Below are 25,953 nucleotides of genomic sequence, written 5' to 3'. Positions count from 1 at the left end.
ATTCAATTTGAAGTTGACTTCCTGAGCAATTAGAAAAACGAGAAAGAATTGAAAGTATACTCAATACGTATTATTATTATTTCTTCCTAAACGTACAGTACGCTATATTTTGAACGCCGCAGTTTAACGTTATGTATTCTAACATTAATTGTGTGTATAAAAACTATAACTCACCAAACTTCTTCCTCCTGAAAACGTTTTTGTAATTTCCCTCAAATATACTGTATCTATCCACATCCATATCCACTGTGTTCTCAGCATCTGTTCGGACAAGATTGCTTCTATTTCTTTGACGTGTCTCAATGGAAGCATCCTCCGCATTTTGTCTGTTTGTACACACGTTTGTGTCCGCTTGGGCAGCGCATAAAGACGTGTAGTTCTTCCTATGCGATGCGACCACGCAATATGTGGTCATCTGAGGATCTATGGGGCTGAAAGGGATAAATAATATTATGTTTTTCATTGATGCATTTTATTCAGTTTATTCACAGTTGTTATACAATAGACATGTGGAAGGACTGTTCATTTAAGTGCAATCCAGCTCCATGTATAATAACAGATGTCTCACATCTAGCTTAAGCATAGAAGGAACCAAATTTGGTAATGTAAAATATAAATTTTAAGTATCTAAAAAGACATAATATGTGTGGAGGGAAATTCCACTTCTTTTGAGTTATTTACGCGCTTTTTTAAGCTTGAACTGTACTTTTTGTATATTTGTGGTATGTTTGTTTGTAACTTTAGACTCGATATTGATCCATTTTAAAATGGATGATTAAAATAACAAAGTTTATTATTCGGTTCATTTATACGCAACGCAATAATTGCATTAGTTTATCTCATTATCCTGATTAGGATCGCCAGGATTAAGTAATTTACTTACGTAGATAAACTCTGTGACATGATATAGTTAATTCTATCATTAGATCATGTTATTTAAATATTTTGAATCTTTATTTATTATATTTTTAACACTAAAATACGCCTATTAGAAACGTTTGTTGCGTACGCGAATTATATAAAAACTAAATTTTTATATCAATTTAGAAGTTCGAAATATAGTATCTCAAATATTTACTTAGATTTATTTGTAAATTAGTGCAATCTCATCTCTCTAGATTCATTGGTCTTGTTGAGTGATCAGGGCAAAGCCAAGGTTCATCCAGATAATGAAACTCGATAGAAGACCTGCTAATAATGCGTCTAAAAACTCTGAAAGGAGTTATTAGTGTAGCGGTTCGGGTTGACAAGAAGCTGGTCACAGGAGGTAATTATTAGACAGCAGTGGACTCAAGTATTACGCCAATCCTATTGAATTGCATTAAAGGATAGATCCGTTTATAGTATAGGGGCAAAAAGTATCTGGGGTCGTATTCTGCTCTATAGATGAACGATGTTTAGATAAAATTGTCGAAAAATAAATAATTGAGAAATTTTGAAAGAGTAGAAAAAAATTGATCACGGGGCGGGATTCGAACCCGCGTTTTTTGCCAAACCGTAGCAACGCCTTGATCCCGCCATAGTAATCGAATTTCTTCTACTCTTTCGGTTTTATGTGCTTAGGGGCACCCCATTCTTTCAAAATTTAAAACTAAAAATTAAATAAATAATTGTCATTGATGTTCTATCTATAGCTAAGAGATGTAGATAATTTAACGAAACGAAAGTAATTTTATATAATAAAAATTGTACTATATATATAAAACTTTTATATATAGGTACTATTGTATTGAATAGTTTAGAAAAAAAGAAAATATTAAAATACTATTCGTATCAAAAGGGCATTAATTGTATTTCATTGCGAGAAACACTCGAGTGAACGCAGAAGTACAAGACAGTTAATAAGTTAAATAAGATAAAAACGTTTATTTTCCCAATTAAATGCTAGACACGACAAAACCTTTTGATTAATATAATAGCGGCGTCGTATATTTGACAAGAATGTGCCTTAAAAGCACTATAATAACCCCCAACAAGCGGATAATGATTACAATTAATAACAGCTAATTAGAAGAAACTCTCGCAAACCAGATAAACATTTAGCGTCACCCACAAAAGGAGTTATTGCCTCTCTAGGCGATATTCTTTTAATTATCGTACAGTTATGTAGTGGAAAAAGTCGCACGTGTGGAGAATAGCCACCCATCAGGTCCTGTTAGGTTAAGTTATCACTGAGGCATACAGTCGGCATGCATACAATCGGTATATGCAAGAAATTTGCTATAAAATTAATTATTATGCTACCAACACACTTCAATACGACTTGTTTCATGTGAAATATGGTAATGAAATATTTATTATGACTTTGTGAATGAGTATTCCTAAATATGCTTTGCCGTCTATAATCTTTATTAATTACTGAAGATTTTTTTGCCGTATGAAAGTGTTTGAAACATGTTGGAAGCATTGTGAGGGCACAAAACCATAAATAACACTCGCAATAAAAGTCGGTGACGAATTTTATATTCGATGTTCGGAAATTGTTCTCCTAAAATCATCTGTTGTCTATGTACAGAAAATGTATATTACAATTAGTATGCTTATCTCAGTTTACTATAGTGAATGGTTGTTTTTTTTGCTATGGCACTAAATCTTAGACTTTGTGTTTTGAGTTGCCATTGTATTTATTTTATATTGCATCCAATATTCGTTGACTGTAGAGAGGAACTGATAACACATAACTTATAATTTAATACACCTAGATTACAATTTATATGTTTCAATACTTCAGCGCATATTAAAGTATTCGCTAATTCAAAACATATCTTGAAATAATTACCCAAATATTTAATAAAAATCCAAGAGAATATGAATCCTAAAAATCCCTTTATCGACCTCCCCTTTAAAGCAGACGTGCAGCGTTATTCGTAGGGCAAATATTTGTTAAATTTTATTTATACTTGCAGTACAAGAATCGCGTACAAATTAATTTAATTATATTCTGCAGTATCTCATTTGCGGCTATTAGAGTTGCAACACGTAATTTGAAATCGAGCAACCATTTCATCATAAGGTACCGATGGCTGGAAGGACGCGTGGTTAATTTACCTTTTTCATAGCTTCACATACCGCGAGATGCAATCGAAATTAGATCCAAAAATTAATCAGCATAAGATATTCATTCCATTATCACACATGTAAAGTTCAAAGCCGTGCTGTACAAGAAATCGGATTTTAAATATTTATTATTAAAGAGTAAAATCGATTAATTCGCTACATGCCCTTGCACAAAAAGTTGAAGGAATCAAGCTTGCCTTTGCTGACTGTTTATTCTATTTACGCGTTCCATCGCAGTTGCATTGGCTACAAATAGTATGGTTCGCTCATAAGCGTAATTTAAAACTATACGAGATGAGAATCGAAATGTTGTTAATTAGTGTTACACCTAGAGTGTCGAAGCTCATACTTTTTTTTTCGAGCAAACTAAATGTCAAAACGGGACATGTGCAAAAAATGTCATTGATATAGCGCCGAATGGAGAATGATGAATGACTTTGTAGTAATTTTTAAATTAGTAATAATTAAATAGTGTTCATCAATTACATAGATTGCCTTGAATTATACATTCGTCTTTGGTTTATTCTTACGTAAAATAATAGATTTCTATATAGCTGCTTAAAAAAAACGTTAATTGTGAATCTGTGCGATGTAAGCCGTATTCTTAATTTGGATTCTATTCTGTGCATAATATTAGAATTGCATTCTTTGATATTACGTTACTATTCCGTTATAATTACGATTCTATGCGTTTTTAAACAAATACTGCACTAAGTCTTCGTTTAGTAAAGCAATGAGGATTATATCTTCATTCTTATCATAGTATATCAACGACGTTATGAGTGGGTTTCGGTTGTCATTATACTGAGAGACTTTGTGATAATTTCATGTACTTACAAGAGTGTATATGTGAGCTGCTGCAACTTCACTCGCCTTGTAACAATAAATTTTCATGATTTAAACTGTCACCCCTATTTTATTCCTCATTTATCAATTTATTTTTGACTGCATCAGAGATATCTGTATGCCAAATTTCAGGCCAACCGGTCCGGTAGATTGGGCTGGGCCTTGATAAAGTCAGTCAGTCGGCTTTGCGTTTTATATATTAAGATTTCTAGTGTAGTAAACACAACAATTACCTAATGGAATGTTGTTATGATCCAGTACGATGCTTGACCTGATCTTACCCGCTACAATGTAACCAAAATGAGGAGTCAATCAGTAGTTTTATGACTTCAACCTTCAATACTCTATAATTACCAAGTAATTTTAGCCGTATTATATGGTTGTTTATGCTGCGAATAGGTATTTAAAATAAATCCCTACTAATATTATGAATGGAAAAGTGAATCTCTCTGTCTCTTCTTCACGCATAAACTACAGAAGCGATTTGAATCATTTTTGATAGGTACAGAAATTGTTTGAGAATCAGGAATGGGCTCAGGTTAGGAATTATATGGGTAGAACTAAAGACGCTGGTGAACAGCTGGTAAACAAAAATAAAATACGTATTAAATGTCATCTTGCCTATTCTGTGAAAATCCACTTAAAAACAAAGCGAAGCCATAGTGGTAAAGCTAGTAGATATAATCATAATGAATATTTTTATTTATAATCGGTTAGGAAAATTGCGTACGGTTCGATCAGACGAAGTTTCCACGAAAGAAAGGGTGAAATCAAATTTTTTCTCGATTTTTCCGATAATGACATCCCAGAACCGTTTAACATAGGAAAAATCACGTGTAATATAAAAAAAATGTTGTATATCTAGGAAACTAAATACTCGAATCAACTTAACAATATCGTATCTATCCCTACTAATATTATAAATGCGAAAGGAACTCTGTCTGTCTGTTACGCTTTCACGCCTAAACCACTGAACCGATTTTAATGAAATTTGGTATCAAGATAGAACGGAACTTAGGAAAGGACATTGGATACTTTTTATAGCGAAAGGGTAAAAGGGGTTGAAATAGGTGATGAAAGATTTTATGGAAGTTTCTAATTGTCAAACATAAAATCATGTAAGATTCTTTCACACATAAACAACTCACCTAATTTTTAAACAAATAGTTTAGACTTTGGGTAAGACTATAGCCTACTCCTTATCATGTCGAGCGATATAACCGAATTCCCGCGGGCGGAAAGCTAGTATACCATATATAATATAAATATTGTACGAGGATGTCTGCTAGTGTGTAGATATTCTTGTAAAAGTACCACATATATTGTAGCTTCTTTTTCATTGGGTATCACAAAAAGTATTCTATAATTTTAATAATAACATATAAGTATTCTTCAAAATTGCTATTAAATAAATGCTACTTCAATAAATCATTCTGTCAAAACATATTAGGTACAAAAAAATCCCATTTAGCATTAGATATAAACACCCGTATCAATTGCAACAGCGCAAAAAAACCTCAGCAAATTGACGTAAATAAAAGCAAATGTGAAAACTAAATTTTCCAACAGCGAAGTGTGTTAACGTCTTTAGCAATTAAAGCCATAAAGGGTGTGTATTGGACGCGAAAAGCCGAAAGCCTGCCAGTACTCGACCATCGCGTGTTAGATTTTATAAGGTAAATCCGCGTTCATAATGACTCTCTAGGTTTATTTATAAAAATTAAATATTAATCGTCTTGATGTTCGTAAGTAGAATACTTCGAAATACTGTATAAAATATGATGTATGTTTTGGCTAGTAAAGTGCATGATTTGTATAAGTATATTTATGTTTTTATTTTGGTTATATTGTTGTTAATTATTTTATAATAGGAAAATAGCACAAAACTGAAGTTATTTTTCAAAGCATAGAATTTAGTAAACCCCGGACTTTAACAAGCGCTAAAAAACGGAAAACGTTAAGGATTAATCAGAATAATTAACTAAGAAAAATCAATTCTCTTTTTCTGCCTGAAGGAATCAATCGCACTTCGCGCTTCGATAAAGACATTTCTAGAATATTGAAAAAAACTATCACTACGCATATTTCCTAATCCGTCAATCTACGGTATATAACACTGCCGACATCTACAAGTTTTTTATTTAGCTATCGATGACGGCCAATCACAATAAAATGAATATTCGATTCCGTCGATTCCACCGTTTTTGCAATTACCAAGTTATTTTAGAATAAAAAGCGCCGTGTGGACGTTTCCTTGTCGAGTCATATCCTGCCATATATGGAGTATCATAAATTCATCTATACTCGTGACGAACTCAAAGACAGCGTGGATTTATGGTTTGTGAGAGTATAACGGTGGCACTTGACGGGTTTTTTATGCTCTAGTCCAGTTATGATATGAATTTAATAAGTGTTATTGGTTACCGAGAATTTACGCGGATGGTTATTACACGTCGTTGTGAAATATCGGGCCGATCAAATGGCATCGGAATTTTTGAATTTCGAACATTAGTAGCAGTGGCGTAGCTATCATAGGGACAGGTGGTGCAGTGCACCAGGGCCCCGGAGCTCAGGGGGCCCTCTAACTTCAGCTTTGAAAGAGGGGAGAAGGCGGAAAGAGGGGAGGAGGGCCCGATTCTTTCCCTATGCACCAGGGCCCTTGTCCCCCTAGCTACGCCACTGATTAGTAGAATTCCATTCAACTGTCTCGAATTGGCTATTATGGGCATGAAATCACATGTTGCCTATAGCAGAACAATTTGAGGAGGTGAAATTTCTTGTGTTTTTATTATTTAAATACCTAGGATCCCAGTTAGCTGAAAGCCTCCGACGAGAGCGGATGCGCAGGCGCATGCGTACGGGCCGCGGTGCTTCTCCCCTCACGCTCACTGCTGCGGCGCCGCCTTTTGAAGAAAATAACTGAAAATAATTCATTTCTGTTAAATGTAAAGTGCTATATAAAATGATGTAGCGCTCCATATTTATGATAAATATTAGTGAGGGTAGGTCCAAGTTTAGGATAAAGGCTAACGCTTTCATTAGGCTTTTGTCTCATAAATATTGTGGGCTGTAACTTTTAGAATCTAGACCGTACAGACCAGACAAAAAAAGGAAATTTAATTATCTGTGAACTGTTTCACTTTCAATCACCTGTAATAAATATCGATCCTGATTAGTGATGATTGCAGATAACGTGCTCACATCACCACCACTATTTTCTTGTATGAGATCCAAGTGATCTGGAAGAATATATCAATGTTATGTTAGTATATCTAATTTATTATATTGATATGAAATTGTATATCTTATCTTCAAAGGTAATAATGTTATTAAAGTAGATATTGATGAATTAAATTATTGTTGATTTTTTATGCTGTTCTAAAATTAAAGGCCAATATATTCACTAAAAGCAAATCATTAAATACTTCAAACGAAAAAGCTGTATAGGAAGTTCATATTTAGGTTATTTTTTTTGATTAAAAAACAAATTTGTAAAAAAAGGTTAAAAATCTTACCGTCAGAACGTCCAACTTCGCCCCGGTAAAACGCCCAGTGGAAGTCCCTGGTACATGGACTGACAGTGATGAAAATAGTCGACAGTGATAGCTGCGTGGTGTTTAATTCCAAACTGAAAATATTGGTGTGGTCAAATATTTTGTAGGGTGTTGTTTTTAATTCGAAAACGCGGAACAAATGTATCGATACCTAGTTTAGTACATGAATAGAAAAAAATAATTGTATGGAGAAAGACTCGGTTATAAAATTAGTATTTATCAGAACATTAATAATTATGTATTACTCATTTTTAGATTTCTAATTTACGTAAAAGTTAATCCTTATTTTCTTTCTATTGTTACACAATTGAAGCAAGCCGAAAACTTTACAAACAAATTTATATTGAAACTTCTTATATAATTATATTGTAATCTTTGGTAGACATCACTCATTGGGTTGTGGTATTGTATAAGAAAGTTCGTAGATTATCGTTACTTACTACATTCTAAACGTCAAATATTGAAGTTATTAATTCACTAAACCATAGTAAGTATGTAAGGTTTTTATTACAACGCTGCTATTACTAAGCTTTGCTTTGCAAGAAGTTCTGTAAGCAATATGTCTTGTTCTTTCCCTAATTCTAGATAATTAGTGGTTCTCTTAAACTACGCTCACTTCCTAGTCTCCCCCGCGTCCAATCTGTACACCGTTTGGTTGTCCATAGGCAGCCACTCAGCCAGCCTAGCCACCGGGCGGGTGACCAGGACGCTCGGCGCGGCGAGACCGACGCTGGCCGCATGTAGTACTATCAGCGTAGCTACCCGGACTGTTAATCTGTTAAGACTTCTGGAAATAACGAATATTTGATAAGATATCGATGTTCTAAAGATTCGTTATGGTACTTCTGGAAATAACGAATATTTGATGAGATATCGATGTTCTAAAGATTCGTTATGGTATATAAACTTAAGAATTTTTTGAAATTGGAAATATCAATATGCCATTTTTGCCCTTGCAGAAAACAGATGAGAAAAATGTCGTATATAAATTTATCTATTACAACAAGAAAATACAAGTTAGCAACCAAGAAAGAACACGGTATGAAAATGCGTTGTTGCTAGGTCCATTCCGATAAAGAGACCTATGATGCTATACCTATGCCAAACTGATTACTGATACTCTGAGCATTGCATTACCATACAGAGCATTTGTTATCATGGCTCGATCAAGGTTGCAATAAAGTATCAAAACTATAGTAATAATATTAAAGAGGAAGGGATTTTTTGTTTGTTTGTTATGACTTTCTTAACTCAAAAAATGCTCGTTCTGTTTTAACGCCAAACTGCATATTTACCGAATACAGGTGATATAAAATTCCCAATGTTAATTAACAAACTCTTCTGAGACGCATTAGCTAATTTTGTATGAAATTTTTATTTGTATCCATTTGGTCTTTAGTCTGAGAATGGGAGATAGAAAATTATTTATAACCCTACACTTATACATGCATGTCTTAAATGCAAATGTCTTCCGTAAAACATCGATTTCCAGATCAGCTGGTGATAATATTATACGCTCATCGTTTAACCATCCTATCCTGCTAATCCTATCCTTTCTAATCCTACTAATCTTATTAATATTATAAATGCGAAAGTTTGTAAGGATGTGTATGTTTGTTGCTCTTTCACGCAAAAACTACTGAACCGATTGCAATGAAATTTAATACGTAGACAGCTGGACAAATGGAATAATATATAGGTAACTTTTTATTCCGATATTCCTACGGGGTACGGACTTACGCGGGTGAAACCGCGGGGTAGTAACTAGTAATCGATAAAATTATGTCGAAATAAATCAAATATTTAACATAAAATATACAGCCTTCTTGTCCCGGATCGTAACTTTCCAAGCCATTGTTAAAACAATATTTACACAATTTAATATTATCGTAAAATCTTAAGCACAGATTTATTATACTTATATGGATGAGGATGCGGATGTATTAGGCTAGATGCGACACGACATAATTATTTAGAATAAAATTGTATGTATTGCATGTAGCAATTGTTATATATAAAATTATTAGTTTAATTTAATATTCTAAATATAACAAAATAATCGGTTTACCGCTCTTGTTATATAGTATCGTCTCAAGATGACATACAACAGCAAACATTTTAATTATCATTGTATTAATGTTGAAATACATTTTTTTTTTATTAATTGCAAGATAATTAATTTAAATTGTCAGTAATTGCAGTGTTCACAAATTTCACTACGTAGTTATTGATGCCGGTGCTTATTACCCGGTAAAGGATTAATTTGGGATCTTCAAAGGTAGGGTACCTTCTAGGGAAGCGCGCTCCATCCTAGACTACATCTACGCTTACCAGCAGGCGAGATGGTAGTCAAGCGCTTCCCTGTCATACGTAAAAAAACTTGTTTGTTACATCAATACAGTATATTAGGCATATCCAGATCTATATATCCATGTGACCGTATTAATAAAGTGGCATGAGTAATACCTTGATAACCTTCTTCATTGCGCTCTTGTTATAAGAAACTAGGCTTTCGCATTTTATGCGTTAACCTTTACTTGAACATTGTATCGATTTACATACATTGTTAGTAAAAGCTTTTAATTGTTATTTTATTGATTGCAGACAATTCATTTATTTTTACCAGTTTTATTTTTACTTGTTTTAGTCAATTATTAAGATGCTACCAATTCATTTATTTTAACCAGTTTTATAAGACTGTTGCGTCATTATAAATTTTCCTGGTACAAACTTTCATCCCCTATTTTATCCCCTTGGGGGTAGAATTTATCAAAATCCTTTCTTAGCGGATGCCTACGCCATTATATCTATTTGCACGCCAAATTTCAGCCCGATCCGTCTAGTGGTTAGGGCTGTGCGTTGATACATCATTATGTCCCTTAGTCAGTCACCTCTGAGTTATGTATATTTAGAAAATTAAGGGCCATTCATAAATCGAAATATGATCCAGTTCGTAAATTTTTAATCTCATCATAGTATATATTCTTAACATGTGACGTCAAAGCTTTTAGCATGGTACTTTATCCATGAAAATCGGTAATGCAAAGTATTACCTTAATACTGGATGGGATTAACACAATAACACTCGAAGAATCATTTGGAACCTTCTAGAATATACCATTTGCAATACCATCATTGTAATATACATAACAATGTCATTAACTTCATATTTCACAAATCCCATCTATCTGTGGTCATCCCACGGTGATTTGAGCCAATAAAACAGACTAATGGTTAGGTTATTACGACTTCCACTGGTAAGTCTGAAGGTTTCCATTTGCTTATATCTGTCTTATTTATTTTTACGACTCCTGAACGCATATCTAGGAAATTACTTCATCTTTTGAAGCTCTGGTATTAACGGTACACGCTTTTATAATATCATAATGACTTCATTTGCTTCTCGAATTATTGTTAATAGGTAATCTAGACTAATATTATAAAGCTGAAGAGTTGGTTCGTTTGTTTGTTTGAACGATCGAGCAGTGATCTCAGTAACTTCTGGTCCGATTTGAAAAATTCTTTCAGTGCTAGCCCATTTAATGAGGAAGGCTATAGGGTATATATGTACCACGGGCGAAGCCGGGGCGGACCGTTAGTTTTCAAATAAAATGCTCTTTCTCTCTCTCTTTCACGCAAAAACTACTGAACCGATTGCAATGAAATTTGGTACGCAGATAGGTGGACAACTGGAATATCATATAGGCAACTTTATATCCCGAAATCCCTACGGGATACAGACTTACGCGGGTGAAACCACGGAGCGCAGCTAGTCATAAATATAGTCGAGATCCTAGTCCGTTTTTGGGACATTGGTTGAAAAGAAATTACTGACAACACAATTAGTATGATGTTAAGGATATTCAATAGGATGACACAATAGCGTTTCTAATTTAAGGCATTTGTGAGATTTAATTCCGTCATAGCAAAATAGCTTATAAATATTTCACGATCGAAATTAACTATAGTTCAAACTTCACACTGAAAATATTGAAAGAAATTTTATACAATCTCTAATGTAATTAGAATCGTGTGTCAAAACACTTGGGCTATATTATGAGAGAGTAATAAAAAAATGAAAGGATTGATTTTTTATATTGCTTGCCCATAAAGGAAAGGAAAATAAAAATTGATATTAAGTGATGTGTTAAATAAAGGATCGAATACTACAGCAATATTATACCCATCTTTATATGGCTTAACGGCATATTAACCAATTCGATCAATTATAAAGCGCTTACCAGCTCTTTATCGCTGATCGATTGATATTTTACCTTAATAGCTGCGATAATTTAGTTTTTAAAGTTCACGCGACCGCGTAATACAATTCCGTTCAAAAAGGCGAATATCATAAGGCAAAACGATCATAAATTTGCTTTCATACCACAAGGGTTCATTGTTTTCTATAACCAACGTTAAGGTTTCGCAGGTCAAAAGCATGTACTGGAAAATAGCCCACAACATGGTTACAATAAACGACAGAACCGTGTGGAGCTATTTAAATTATTGCGCATTCTTTCGCTGCTAAACGATAAATCTCGGTGTAGTTATATGTAGTAAATTTCATAATGATTTACTGTTTCCATTACTTGTGATTCTTTGTGTGTTTCGTTAGCGTTCAAAAATATAACCGTGTTAATTTGCGCCTGTATATTTTAATACGAGAATGTTGAGACTTGCTTTAATTTATCGCGAATTATGTAAATATTATCGAAACGATTGCTTAATGTGGGCTGTTTGAGATCTCATGGCTACAACTGTTGGGTTAAAAGCATGCTAACTGTTTAATATAATAAAGGTACTTAAATATATGTTGAAAAATGTGTGTTAGGTACACACTGTGTACTGTGTATTATACTGTGGTAACGGCCTGTCCCCGCTTCGCCCTTGTTTCATATAAGATAAGCCTTAGACTCTCAGGGATCACATACACATCCGGTTTAAGAATTCTTGAATCTGGTCAAATTGTTCCAGGGATTAGCGCGATCAAATACACAAACACATCTTGATTATTGTAAGTTGTAAAAACTCGATAGGCGTGTTTGTGTTTATAACTAAACACGATCACGCCGAAAGGAATGGGAGAAAACTGAAATTTCCTAAAATTTTCCTCTTTTATTTAATTAACTACTCAAGTGATTAAATTAGAGAGGAAAATTCACATGGAGTCATAATATTTACCTACCTATATCTTAATTATTCTCACGAACCATACCTATATAAATTTGGATAACACACAATTAAACAAAACTAAACACAAAATCAAATTCAAACCAATCAATCAAATGGGAAACAAATAAAAGACCGTAGTTCTGGCAACATTTCAACCGCTTAATAATAGACCGCCAGTTTTTGCGTCCGATGACAGATGCATATATGTCTTGCCATTGCGAAAAATTTCTACAAGTTTGCTCTTTTCAATCGTGACAATGTTGACATTTAAGCGTCTTTTATCACTCGATGTTGGCAACATTCTAATGCAGTAATATAAATCTTGATCTACATTACTTAATCGAGTTCTCGTGTGCTTTTGTTTTATTCATTTTTGTATGTACGTGATCAATTTTGCTCGATGTTTATGTCGGTTACCTTGAAATGTGGGGGAACTTTATAATTCTATTTTAAGTGGTTCAGTAGTTATTGACTTTGATTATAGGGAACAGCAATTTGAAGGCAATTCATTGCCTATTATCGTTATCGTCTTAATCGTTTATTAAACTACACATTTCGGGATTCTAACATTATTGAACTTTTCATAGTTCATCCTAAAAACAGAAATTATATCTACGTTGAATCTATCTACTAGATACTGAATGACATTTTATTGACAAAAATCAGCTATCGCCTCTTTAAAACAAAGAAAAACGAGACTATGGGATAGCCTTCTTTCAAAATGAATTATTCTAGACAAAAGCGCCCAAGACGCAAAGCTCCGCTAGTTCCCAGTATTATCGGGTATCTGAACTTTTCTCGCATACGAATCTTATTGCAACTCTAATAGACAAAGGAACAAAATTGTTCTGGAAATAATTTTTAGCATAAAGTGACTTTACATTACGAAAATACCCAATTATAAAGATTTTTCTTATAATAGAATTTATATTTAATTGTAGTTTCATTGTAGGCGAAGCTAAATCTGTATATAAGGGCAAGCTGAAATCTTTGTTACATCTCTTACCAAATTTCTTCATATTAAATCGCAATTCGTATAAAGGAACGTAACGGTTAAGAAACTTGTCAGGAAATTAAAGGTTTCCGTTTGGAATATGTTAAGAACTAAGATCAAACGGATGCTTTCCGATCGGAAAGATCAATATAAAAAAAGTTTCTAGTTAAGTGGAATAATAAGGGAAAAAGTTAATCGACATTTTTCTAGGATATAATTTTTTGCTTGCGACTTCGTTCGTGTAAACAAAAAATTTCTATCGATACCTTAAAAACTGATGAAGTTTCATATAAAATTACCTTTCTGAGTATTGTTTACCTAAGTCTTAATATTTTGACAAAGTTTTACCCAATCATACTCAGACTTATTAGACCCTGTACGGGCTCTATTTGTCATGCTTAAAGTGATTTTTCGGATGTCTGCTAATTCCACATATATATGCTCAGATGTGTAATCTATAGAAATTATTGTCACAGTTACCCACCAGATAAAGAAAGACCTCCTTTTTGGAATAAATGCATAAATATTTTGTATCTATGCTATAATTTACATCTGCTGTATATTTCTCGCGGTGTTACTAGCTAATGCATCGCCGACGATAAGATAATAAGGTTCTCCGTGCACAACGATATTTTATCGCTGGTTGTAAATTATATCCATTGTTTTTTTATTACGATTCTCAATTAGGCGTGTGTAAAAATAGTTATTGGTTTCACGAACGACTAAATGTTATGGTAAAAATATCTGTTTTTTTTTTGTGGAGTTATCTATACTATTTGTTAAATTGTTTTACAGTAAATAAAATTGGAGGTTCTGTTAGTAAAATAAAAATATCTTATTTTTACTAAACACATACGAATGTGTACACATTGCACCTACATGTACTGAATAACGTCCATGAGGTAACCCCCCAGTTCCTCCAGAGTACAGGCCAGATCATACCTGGTACCAACCGACCTTTTGCTAATTGAAGACGAATTTTATGACAATCATATTTAGAAATTTAGCTAGCTAGCTAGTAAACACACTTCCTTTAAAACATCTATTTATTCAATTAGACTTTTAGTGAATGTTTTTGAATCTTCATAACATAGATCTATCTTCATAAATATGTATTTATCATTTACCACCGGTTCTGAAAGCAGTTTCCACAGAAAAAGAATCCTATCCTACTAATATGATAAATGGAAAAGTTTTTAAGGATGTGTGTGTTTGTTGCTCTTTCACGCGAAAAATACTTAACCAATGAAATCTGGTATGTAGAGGGCTGGACAACTGGAATAACATATAGGCAACTTTTTATCCCGATATTCCTACGGGATACGTACTTACGCGGGTGAAACCGCGGGGCGCAGCTAGTTATTTATAATGCTGGTCTCAAAACTAACAATAAATGTAAGATTTAAATGAATCACACGCGACTAACTCTAAATCTTACAAGAATGCGATGTATTTGCTAATTAAATGTTAACAAAGATTTGATATTTTCGGCAATTGAAGCAGTTTGCAGTGACACGAAAATTCGTGGAATGCAGCTTAAAATATATTGTAACACAGATGTCGCATAAATCTGCCTATGGGTAAGTGCTTCTTTGATTTAATACATGTTAAATGTTAAGTCCAATACATCATTTGAATGCAATAAATTGCACTTTTATTAGAAAAATGTTTACGAGGATAACTTGTAATGTCACAAGGTCTAACGTAAATGTATTTTTATTTAGGTAAAATTGACGTAAAATTTTCGTCTAAACGTGAACGTGAATATGTTATCCTACTAATATTATAAATGCGAAAGATTGTAATGATATGTGTGTGTTTATTGCTCTTTCACGCAAAAACTACTGATACGATTGCAATGAAATTTGGTACGCAGATAGCTGAACAACTGGAATAATATATAGGCAACTTATTATCCCGACATTCCTACGGGATACGGAATTACGCGGGTGAAACCGCGGGGCGCAGCTAGTACGTTATACTATATAAAGTTTTAATGCATTAAAAACAGAAGGTGTATAATCAGCTTCAGGATATGTGTCTACGTATATAGAAAGAAAAACAAGGATTACTGTAAACATTTCTTTTAAAGGTCAAAAAACAATGCTATTATATGGGTAGTAATCATTCTGTTTTTAACGGACATCAAAAAATAAGTATATTATTAATTCGACTGTTGTTTGTGTTTGTTGCCTCATAACTTTTTATCGGGTGAACCGATTTTAACGGTTCCTTTCTGATTTGAAATTTGGTCCCCTTTAAATTTGGTCTAGTGCTGACAATTTGAAAGTGACAAACCGTTTTTTGATAAAAACAGTTAATATTGGTCTAATTTTTCATCAACCAATAACAGAACGGTGTCAATTAGAAGGGAAATTAATTTGAATTTAAGATGGCCGAAAACACAAAATGGGGTTGGAGGATTGAAAAATTTAAATTTTATTTTTATATCAAAACAGCGCCATAACATTTACTTATTATTGCAAAATCTAATATCTATAATTCTAAATTTAATTTTTAGTTTTATAGCATTGAAATGCTTTATAAATGAGAAATTTTGAAAGAATAGAAAAGATTTGATCACGAGGCAGGATTCGAACCTGCGTATCTTGCCTAACCGTAGCAACGCCTAGCCTCTTGGCCACCCGTTTCTCATCTATAATCATTTTTGATACATCAATAATATCTTGATGATAATACCTAATTTCCCAACATACATCAAATAACGTCCACACGTACCTTATACGACATAAGTAATTCTATTAAAGCTTCATTTGTTTCTCTAAAACATCATAAAACTATCTAAAGTAGACCTTATACACCTATTTTATAGTATCCATTAAGAGGTGTGATCACCTTCCACATTCACCGACAATGAATCGGCGCGAAAAAAAACGAAATACAACTATAAATAAACAGTCTGCCGGTACGTCTGTCTGGCGATGTTTTCTGTTTGTCTGTTTCGATGCGTTTCACGATGTTCGTGGATTTGGAGACGTCTGCGTATAAATAGCTTCAAGGATATAGGATTAAGGAAAGACAATTTTGTTTGATACGTTTCGATATTCGTACAGATTTATTTGGGACACGTGGATTGAGTAAACCATGGAGAAGGTATATTTATGTTTTATTGTTTATAAAACTGATTACATTCTACAGAAATTCTATTTGTATTTTTTATATATTTTGCTTTAGCATATTATATAGCTGCGCCGCGGTTTCACCTGGACGAACCCACGGGCAATGGCAAGTATTTATATAGCTCATGTCTTTCTGATGAAGCTATATTATTGTGAAATTTTATTAAAATCCATTTAGTAGCTTTTACGTGAAAAGTGAAGGTTCAAATGACAAACTTTTGCGTTTATAATATTAGTGGGATTATATAACGTTCTACGTAACCATCGTACTATAATATCTAAATGACTGCACCATTATTTAAGGATCACACTAATATTATAAATGTGAAAGTTTGTTTGTTTGGATGTTTGTCCGTCAATCACACTGAAACTACTGATTAGATTTTGATGAAATTTCGTATACAGACAGGTACACTTGGTACAGGTTGACTTGGGCGATAGGAAACTTTTTATCCGGATTGATTACTCTCTTGGGATATAACAGGCATCATGATATCCGGGTGGAGCCGGGTCGAGCGTCTAGTAATGAAAGATATACATATATTACATATTAGTATATGTTCTCATAAGATTATTTTCTACCGTCAAATTATAATGTAATTTTAACTTTACTTGTCACATTATGTATTTATATTTCGGCAGGTAATATTCAATTTGGTAGCATAATCTGTCATGAAACGTGACAAACCTTACCTTATTCGAATTAGCAGTTAACAATCGAAGAAACATTGGTTTGTGTTGTTTTGATGCGTATGCCATGTTAGGGGTGGTATAATACATGTATGTATTATAATTCTGGATATTGGCGAAGTCCCTTTTTATTGGGTGGAGCCATTAATTAAAAGAAGAAAAATGTTTTAATTGCTTTGATATATTAGCGTGCTAAAACTTAATCTTAAAAGTATCTGTATTTACGAGACATTGGGTAAACGTTTATTTTTTTAGAAGATTCAAATAACTTCTGAAGGGAGTCTTGAATTGTGAAATGTTTGAGTTTACGAAACTATAATGTATTTTGGTAGATGTTAGTTTTTTTATTGTTTATTATATTGTATGCGATATATCATAACTTCCCCGTAAGCTATCCTAATACGAGCATAATAAAAAAATTATTAATAGCAATTGTTCTCCCAATATACGTCGTAGCAAATGGAGAGTATTTTGAAGTTTATGAATCGGTATTCAATACTTTTGCGTATTAACTATTTCTTGTTTGTTAAAATAGTATTTTTAAGCCTTCGAAATTATAAACGTTAATATACAAAGAACACAATTTGTATATATCACCGCCTTTCAGATAAATCCAATATTAAAGAGTCGCAAAATACAGTACAATTTAATAATTAATGATTTAAGTATGATGTTATATATTTTTCACCGTTTATTATATTCTTTCTTGTGGCAGCCCTAAAGGTGCTAACTTAATCTACAGGATGTTATGACTCCTGGATCCTTTATTCGATAAATATCGTGTATTTATACAATCACTGGAAATCGGATTACAGCTAATACGATGCATCAATTTAACTCAAATGATAATAATGCAATATCAATAATTTTATTAAGATAACCAAGGGCTGTGTAGTGTTAGTTAATTTTAAAATAATGTCCTATTCGACACTAAGTACGCGTTAATAGTCTTGGACTAGTTCTAGATCTAGTATTCAGAGGCTAAATATAAATGAATAAAATTTAACAGCCTATCATATTAAAACTCTTTAGTGTACATGGTACTGGTATAAAGAAAGGTAAATAATATATTGAAGGTTTTGATTATTAAAATGAGTTCACTGACTTGATTATATTGTAAAGGGATTTTCATAGGTTGCTTGTTTTTTTACAGTTATTTTATTACATAGAAGTCCCTGACCTATATACAAACTGGGGTAGGGTTCTGCCAAGAAAATATTTCATACGGACGCAGTTGTTTTGAGCCTCGTAGTGTAAAATAAAATTTGTTTTGGCAATAATGCACTCTGAATGCACGTACGTGCTTATTGTACATCCCAAAAGTACCATGTTTTGAAACATGATATGTACGCTTTTAGTTTGCTAGCAAATAACTCGTGTATGTGAGTAATTTGATTGGCGCAGAGGTTATTACCTCCTACGTCAAGGCATATGATCCTTGATAGTGGAAGTGATAGTGAAACTATATCCATATGTAGCGAAACTCTGAATCACGCTAGCGAAATGTTTTCGCTACACATGATATAAACACTTTCCTGACGGCACAAACGATAGAAGGAATCACTTCTACATACATATAACTACACGTGCACGTACTATGGTTGTATATTTTCTTGGTCTTCTTAGGTGGAAGTATATTTAGTAGCTGGTTGAATAGAAAGAGCAGATTGAGTGTTTCCAGAATGGTCCAGAAATGAAACATTCATGGGAATTCCTCTTGTATCTAAATAGCAAGATCCTAATCAATAATTGGACGGTATGCATCCAGTTGGATATTTATTTTTCTCTATTGTTAGGTTTGCCTGGTAGAGATCGCTACTTAGCGATAAGGCTGCCATTTGCCATTTGTTTTTAGATTTTTGGCTCACCTTTATTATATTGTATTCTTTATTGTATAATTACAATAAAGAATTTTGATTCATTCATCCACTAATTATGTAACTAATTCGATCATGATTTATAAAGCATTCAAAGACATGGAACCACGAATACAAGGACCAATAATTGAAAATTGTTAGGAGAATTATCTTCTGTGAGTTAAACGTTGGTTAATCATAATTTTTTCACAGAGACTAAAATACGTAAGGAAAATATGAAAGTTAAATTCAGAAATTTATTCAATTTATTTTATTCCTAGCCTGCCAGATTTTGGATATCTCATAATTCCATCGGAATTTAAATTTGGAAACTCTTATTTCTAAGGATAAGGACAGTGACCAGAGGCAATCAACAAATCATAAGGATCATTTTTTCCAAAGGAGATTTATCGTCCATTATATAACCAAACCTAGCCCGGTTTGGTTATTTAAGAAGATGACTTGCGGGTTTAAAAAAAATTAAAGCCTCACTAGATATATTAAGGCACTGGTAACCTTAATTTGTATTTAATCATTCAATAAATCTTATTTAATGCACTATTTATTACTTCTATCATACAATTTAGCCGGCGCAGTGTTTCTAAAACTATAAATGTATAAAAATATATACATGGTATTTGGTATGTAAACTAAAATAGCAAATGAACAGTACTGTTGGATCAACTTATTGAAGATAAATATACTTTGATTAGCTTAGCTTTTTTGGGTGTAAAAATAGTACGATTATTGTGAGTGATTAAGAAGTGTGATAATATAACCGACTAGCTGCGCCCCGCGGTTTCACCCGCGTAAGTCCGTATCCCGTAGGAATATTGGGATAAAAGTAGCCTTCATGTTATTCCAGTTGTCCAGCTATCTACGTACCAAATTTCATTGCAATCGCACGCACATACACGCACACATCCTTACAAACTTTCGCATTTATAATATTAGTAGGATTTTCATAGCAACTCTGCGTGAAAAATTTAGTGGACTCAGTTATATAATGAGCATACAAACGCTTAAATACACAACTTTATACAGTAGCTATAAAGAATATCGTGTAAAAACCAATTTGCTGTATAAATTTGACATTCTACAAGTTTAATACGATTTTAGAGCAGTCATAAATATCTCTTACTTTACGAAACTAGAAGAAACTAAATTCTTATGTGATATATGTCTACAGATAACAAATATTCGTTTCAAATTATATCTGTGTCAGCACATACTTGTCTTAATGCCAAATACAAGATGATAAACTCATTATGGGGATGTGCGATCTTTCTGTAGATTATTAATTTAATTAAATTTCGATGTTGTCAATTTTATTTCTATTGTTTTATCAGACATGTAATATGTAACCATATTAGATGATAAAGCTGTTTTTATTTATGTTTTCTTTAAATTTTTATATAGAGAATTCATTAGTATTTCTATAAGCGTTTGTAATGTTTTGACACAAAATCCATTGATTGATTTACAAAAATGTGTCTCTACTAGAAAGCTGCATCAAAGCGGCAAAGCCAGAGCGGACCGCTAGTATATAATATGTAACATTGGTTATGACTTCAATCTGGATTCGACCACCAACATTTCAACGTTCGAGTTACGTGTTTCAAAATCTTATATTATTAATGTCTAATTAAATGCATAAGTTCATTTTTTGAATCTATGCCTCAATTCATTTAACCATTACGTCACACATAATATTGTATCATTCTGTGACAGGCAGCTTCCTGAAACGACGTGCATTGTATTATTCTTATCGCTTACATTACCATAAAACTGCCTCCTTACTGTAATTCATTGTATACATATCTGTGTATGAATTTACATCAGGATGTCATTGAAATCTTGACGTCAATTTAGGGAAGTATCTAAGTCTATAAAATTCTGTGAAGGTTTTCTTGTGCAAATGTTTCAGATGATGCAATATTGTATTATTTGGAATAAAATAGATGTACTGAGTAACTTTAAAAAGCAATTTTAAATTTTAATTCAGAATATTAACAAAGCTTGGATTTGTAAAAGAGAATATACATTACTAGCTGCGCCCCGCGGTTGCACCCGCGTAAGTCCGTATCCCGTAGGAATATCGGGATGAAAAGTTGCCTATATATTATTCCAGTTGTCCAGCTGTCTACGTACCAAATTTCATTGCAATTGGTTTAGAAGTTTTTGCGCGAAAGAGCAATAAACACACACACATCCTTACAAAGTTTCGCATTTATAATACTAGTAGGATAGGATTTTTGCAGTTATTAGAAAATAATACAACAATATAATCCAGTTGTCACCATTAATACGCATACCTAAACTATAACATTTTGGACATTTGTGGCTTGCTAATTTTAGCAATCTATATAGATTCGAATATACCATTTCTTATATTCTTCCTTAATTGCCGTTCTTTATAAAAAGCTTAATATAATACAATTTTTTTCCCATCACAAACAAAGATAATCTTGTTTTCAGTGTTCGTTTATCATTATTCTGTTCCTATCCTGCAGCTGCTATAACTACTTAAATCACAAAAAGAAATTATTACGGTATGTTTTGTATAATTTAAAAACGGTACGAAGCGCCGGCGCTGGTCAATCAAGCGTATATCTAGTCATCATGTTACATGGTCTTAACACGAATATTATCATATTTGTGGTAGGTTTATTTTTTTTATATTTTTTATTTATCCAAATAATTTTATTAAGGTCAAATTGAACGCTGATAAAATGAGCTAGTAACGTTTAAACGGATAAAAGGTAAACGATAACATGAGGTAATCACGCGATTTAGTCTGTGGAGATGCGTTATATGTTATTAATTAATATAACTTGTACATATGTAAGAATAAAAAAAACTAAAACAATCAAGTAAATAGTTCCTACTTTCACTCCATAATTATTATCATAAATGTTTTAATTTATGTATCTTAAATAGAAGTCAAGGACCCATTTAACAAACTGCATTAAGGACAAATGAACTTTTTGCAAGTCGGTTAATAAATAGTAACCCGATCGCTGCATGTCGTTCGTTTAAGTAACAAATTGACGTATTATATATCCGTGGTAATGTGGGACGGTGGGGCTTCGCGATTATATTACCGGGGGTTAAATGTATCGATTTAATAGCTCTTTAACTCTCCTGCTTTTGCCCTTTTTAAGGCGCTTGTTTTTTTTAAACGGCGAAATTATTGACTGCCAGTGTTTGATAGAAATATAGGTTGTATATATTTAAAATCGTATAAATATGGATATTTCAAGTAAACGTAACATTACTGTTAGGTTAAGATGGGAATGTCAAATAGTTGTAATTTTTGACATAATATTTATTAAGGTGTAGCAGAAAATACATTATACATACGTATGTGTGTGTGTAGTAAACAAGCACAAGCAAACGGGACTATTAGTTAGATTATATAGAAAAGAATCACATCAATTCGTTTAAAACCCACGGAGTTACACATAAAATCAAATTTGAGAGCTTATTTATTTTTTTGAAAAGTTACATTAAACTGAAGAATATATTAAGACGAAGAATATATTGAAGCAGCCCCTTAGTACCAAGTTCCAATACCAAAGAGGTTGACTATAAATCATCGTTACTGGCTGATTAGATAGTTTGCACTGTCAGAAAAGGAAACACAGTCGCTTGTAACATAAAAATTCGAAAATGGAATTAACTATCTGTATTTCCAGCGCTCAGGATTCTGCCCTAAAATTCCTCGATCCATTCAGAACTCAAACAAGTGTCCTGGCCATGAAATTATTATTTTGCTCACCTCAATAAGAATCTATTATTCTTTTTTGAATAGCAAGCAGTGTCGTGAATAATTATTTTATATCGCCATTATGGTACGAGGCCGTTGACCGTATTAATTTAATGGCCCTTTAAACTTTTTTATTTTTGTTTTTTTTAAGCCAAGTATGCATCAATTTGCTAGTGTCCTGAATAATTATTTTTTATCGCTACTGTTAAAGGGTGTTGAGGCCTTCATAGTTTAACTGTTTTGCTTTTATTCAATGTCATGTAGGTTTATATTTTTTGTGAGTGTAAGATACTTCTATTAACCATATAGTAAACGATCGTAAAATAAATAAAACAGGGGCATTTTGAAGTGTAATGCATTTATGCATTTTTTTTTTACGTTTCAAATTTTTCTTTTTTTTTATGCCAGTTTTAAGAGCTAGCGAACATAGTATTAAGAAAATATTAAAACTGTGTTCGATACACATTAATTACATCATTATCTCGTAAAATATATTATTATTTCACTTAATTTTTATAATCCTTAGCACCCTCAACTTATAGAAAAAGTACAATACTTGCGAGTCAATGCTAAATATATTTTATAAATATTTTATAATACATGAGATTCTTATTAACCGTCATCACATAAACGAAGGAGGTTCGCAGTTTAACTATATATATTTTTTGCTTTGTTTTCGAAGTCGGTAAGTTTAACGGATTGAGAAAAGGAATCACTTCTTTTCGTCTTTGAAAGGGAATTTTTTTCATTTGGTCCCAGTTTTTGGAGTGGACAATGTTTGGTTGAATATAATTTGTATTGTTCTACAACACTTGTATGAAATATCAATTCCGCACGGTCTTGCTAAATATTAAAACAAATTTATGATTTTTAAATCTGTAATCTTTTATCTTGGATTTAATTTTAATATTCTCTAGCAAAAGATGTTTAGAAAATAAGCACAAAAATGATTAGTAATTGACATCCATGATTCTTACTTAAAAGTTAAAAAAAATCAATCGTCCTCATTATCTTAATTAAGTAACTGTATTTATTATTTCATTATGTCTATTTGCTAAATTTCATCGATCATTTTCTGTTTTTGTATATATTGATGAAAATAAAATTCAGTGATTACAATTATAGTGTCTAATAATTTAAGATGATCATAGATATTTTAAATCTTCTTTGTTGTAAATTTTCTTGGCATGTATGACTATCGGATTTTAAATACGTTTAAAAAAAAGAAAATATTGTAAACCATTCAAAGAATTGACTTTGGATGCATTGGAATAAAATATATTTAGTTATTTATGAGAATAAAGCGTATCATATGAATTGTCTCTTATAATTTTACAGATCATCATAAAATTTATGTATATGTATAACTTTAAAATATACCAGCAATTGTGCGCATTACAACCTAAAGGTTTCTTTCACATATTTATTTAAATAGAAATAATTTTACGTCTGAACAACGCTCAATACCATTTTGTAATTAATTAATACTTATAAAACAAATAGAAACGTTGAATTACAATGTGTTGTTATTGTACTGCCGTATGTAATTAATCCGGCTTCAATAGGGCTTGAATAAGTAGGTTTTATGTTACACAATATATCAATTACAATTACAGTACATGTAAAAATTTTATACGACGGAAAAAACATCTTACCCCATATTATCTGTCGTTGCACAAATATTCGATAATCGTACACTATACCACTTCAAACAACATTCAACGGGAAATAGTCCACAATATAAAAACAACAAGCCTTATAAAGACATATTTGAAATTCAATGTGATCGTGAAAAATTGGTTCGTATTTGAAACTGAAATCGCGAACGTATACCTAAATTATGCACCGAGCAAGTGGCCTATTGCCGTTACGATGTGAAATTGTTCCGTACATTTTTAAATGGGGAAATTTTCGAAAATCGAACACTGTCCACGGCGGTGGTGATTTAAAATACTTCGTGCGTCCCCGTCGATCGGTTTGTGGAATTCGGTTTGAATTTCGAACGATTCGAAATTCGCAGGGGAGATAAAGCTTGGGTCACATTAGTGGGTTTCGGTAGCAGTGCACGTTGCAATGTGCGTGACGCACGCGCTGCGAGCCAACTGCAGCGATCATGCGTGTGTAGTGGGAACGTAGCGATGCATCGCTATCAAATAAACAAAAACTCCACAGGGGTGCTCAATCTTAGGCGCGTAACGATTTAATTGCGTTGGGGATTTCATTTTCTATTTCAGTTCGTTAGCCTGATTGCTTATTTGATTTTTGTGGGTGGGAATGGTTTGTTTATTTGTATGTTGAGTTAATAATATTTGTGCATAATCTCATAAGATAAATATTAAAAATAAGAACATAACTTGAATTTATTACTATTTTTTTCAAATATCTAATGACAATTATATACTGTTAATTATGGTATCTGTTAAATTTATCAACAAAAAGGAGAAATGCAGCGACAATCACACGTTTTGATAAATTTAAAAATATTAGATTTAAATACATAAATTTTTCATAAAAAAATTCTGAATTGATTTGGATGAAATTTTTAATTAAATTGAAAATCGAAAGCAGGCCTTAATTTATTATAAGAGGTTATCTACTTATTTCGGATCATGCGAACGAGGCCGTGGGCTGGGCTTAGTTTATTTTTGCTCACATAATTTTGATTTTACTTTATATTGTTAATATTTACTCAATAAATTTTTTTAAGTTTAAATTGTAAGAAAAAAACACATAGATGTATTTCTCTTTCTGTTCAACTTTCTTTATAGGCATAACACACGTTGTTCCCCTATAGAAATAGAAACAAAAAACAAAAATAAATGCTTCGAAGCAATATCTGGTTCAGTACCAAAAAAAATCTATATAACCTATCCTA

The 25,953-nt window shown here is 32.5% G+C and overlaps 1 protein-coding gene across 1 annotated transcript in view; it reads right to left on the bottom strand.

The window, feature by feature from the left end:
• The window catches only part of LOC119840142 (protein NDNF-like), a 29,526-nt gene extending 4,337 nt beyond the window's left edge, over window positions 1-25,189 (bottom strand). Inside the window, exons 1-6 of the mRNA XM_038366655.1 lie at window positions 24,734-25,189; window positions 8,074-8,244; window positions 7,419-7,531; window positions 7,054-7,142; window positions 6,704-6,822; window positions 175-431 (exon numbers count right to left, since the gene is read on the bottom strand). Of these exons, the coding sequence (XP_038222583.1) occupies window positions 175-431; window positions 6,704-6,822; window positions 7,054-7,142; window positions 7,419-7,531; window positions 8,074-8,244; window positions 24,734-24,738 (754 nt within the window). The 5' untranslated portion in view covers window positions 24,739-25,189. The remainder of the gene's footprint in view (window positions 1-174; window positions 432-6,703; window positions 6,823-7,053; window positions 7,143-7,418; window positions 7,532-8,073; window positions 8,245-24,733) is intronic.
• Window positions 25,190-25,953: the final 764 nt, after the last annotated feature.

The sequence above is a fragment of the Zerene cesonia genome, chromosome 5 (genome assembly GCF_012273895.1).
Source record: "Zerene cesonia ecotype Mississippi chromosome 5, Zerene_cesonia_1.1, whole genome shotgun sequence".
Taxonomy (NCBI): Eukaryota; Metazoa; Arthropoda; class Insecta; order Lepidoptera; family Pieridae; genus Zerene; species Zerene cesonia.
The sequence above is the reverse complement of the archived record's forward strand: the minus strand, read 5'-3'. Positions and strand labels throughout refer to the sequence as shown.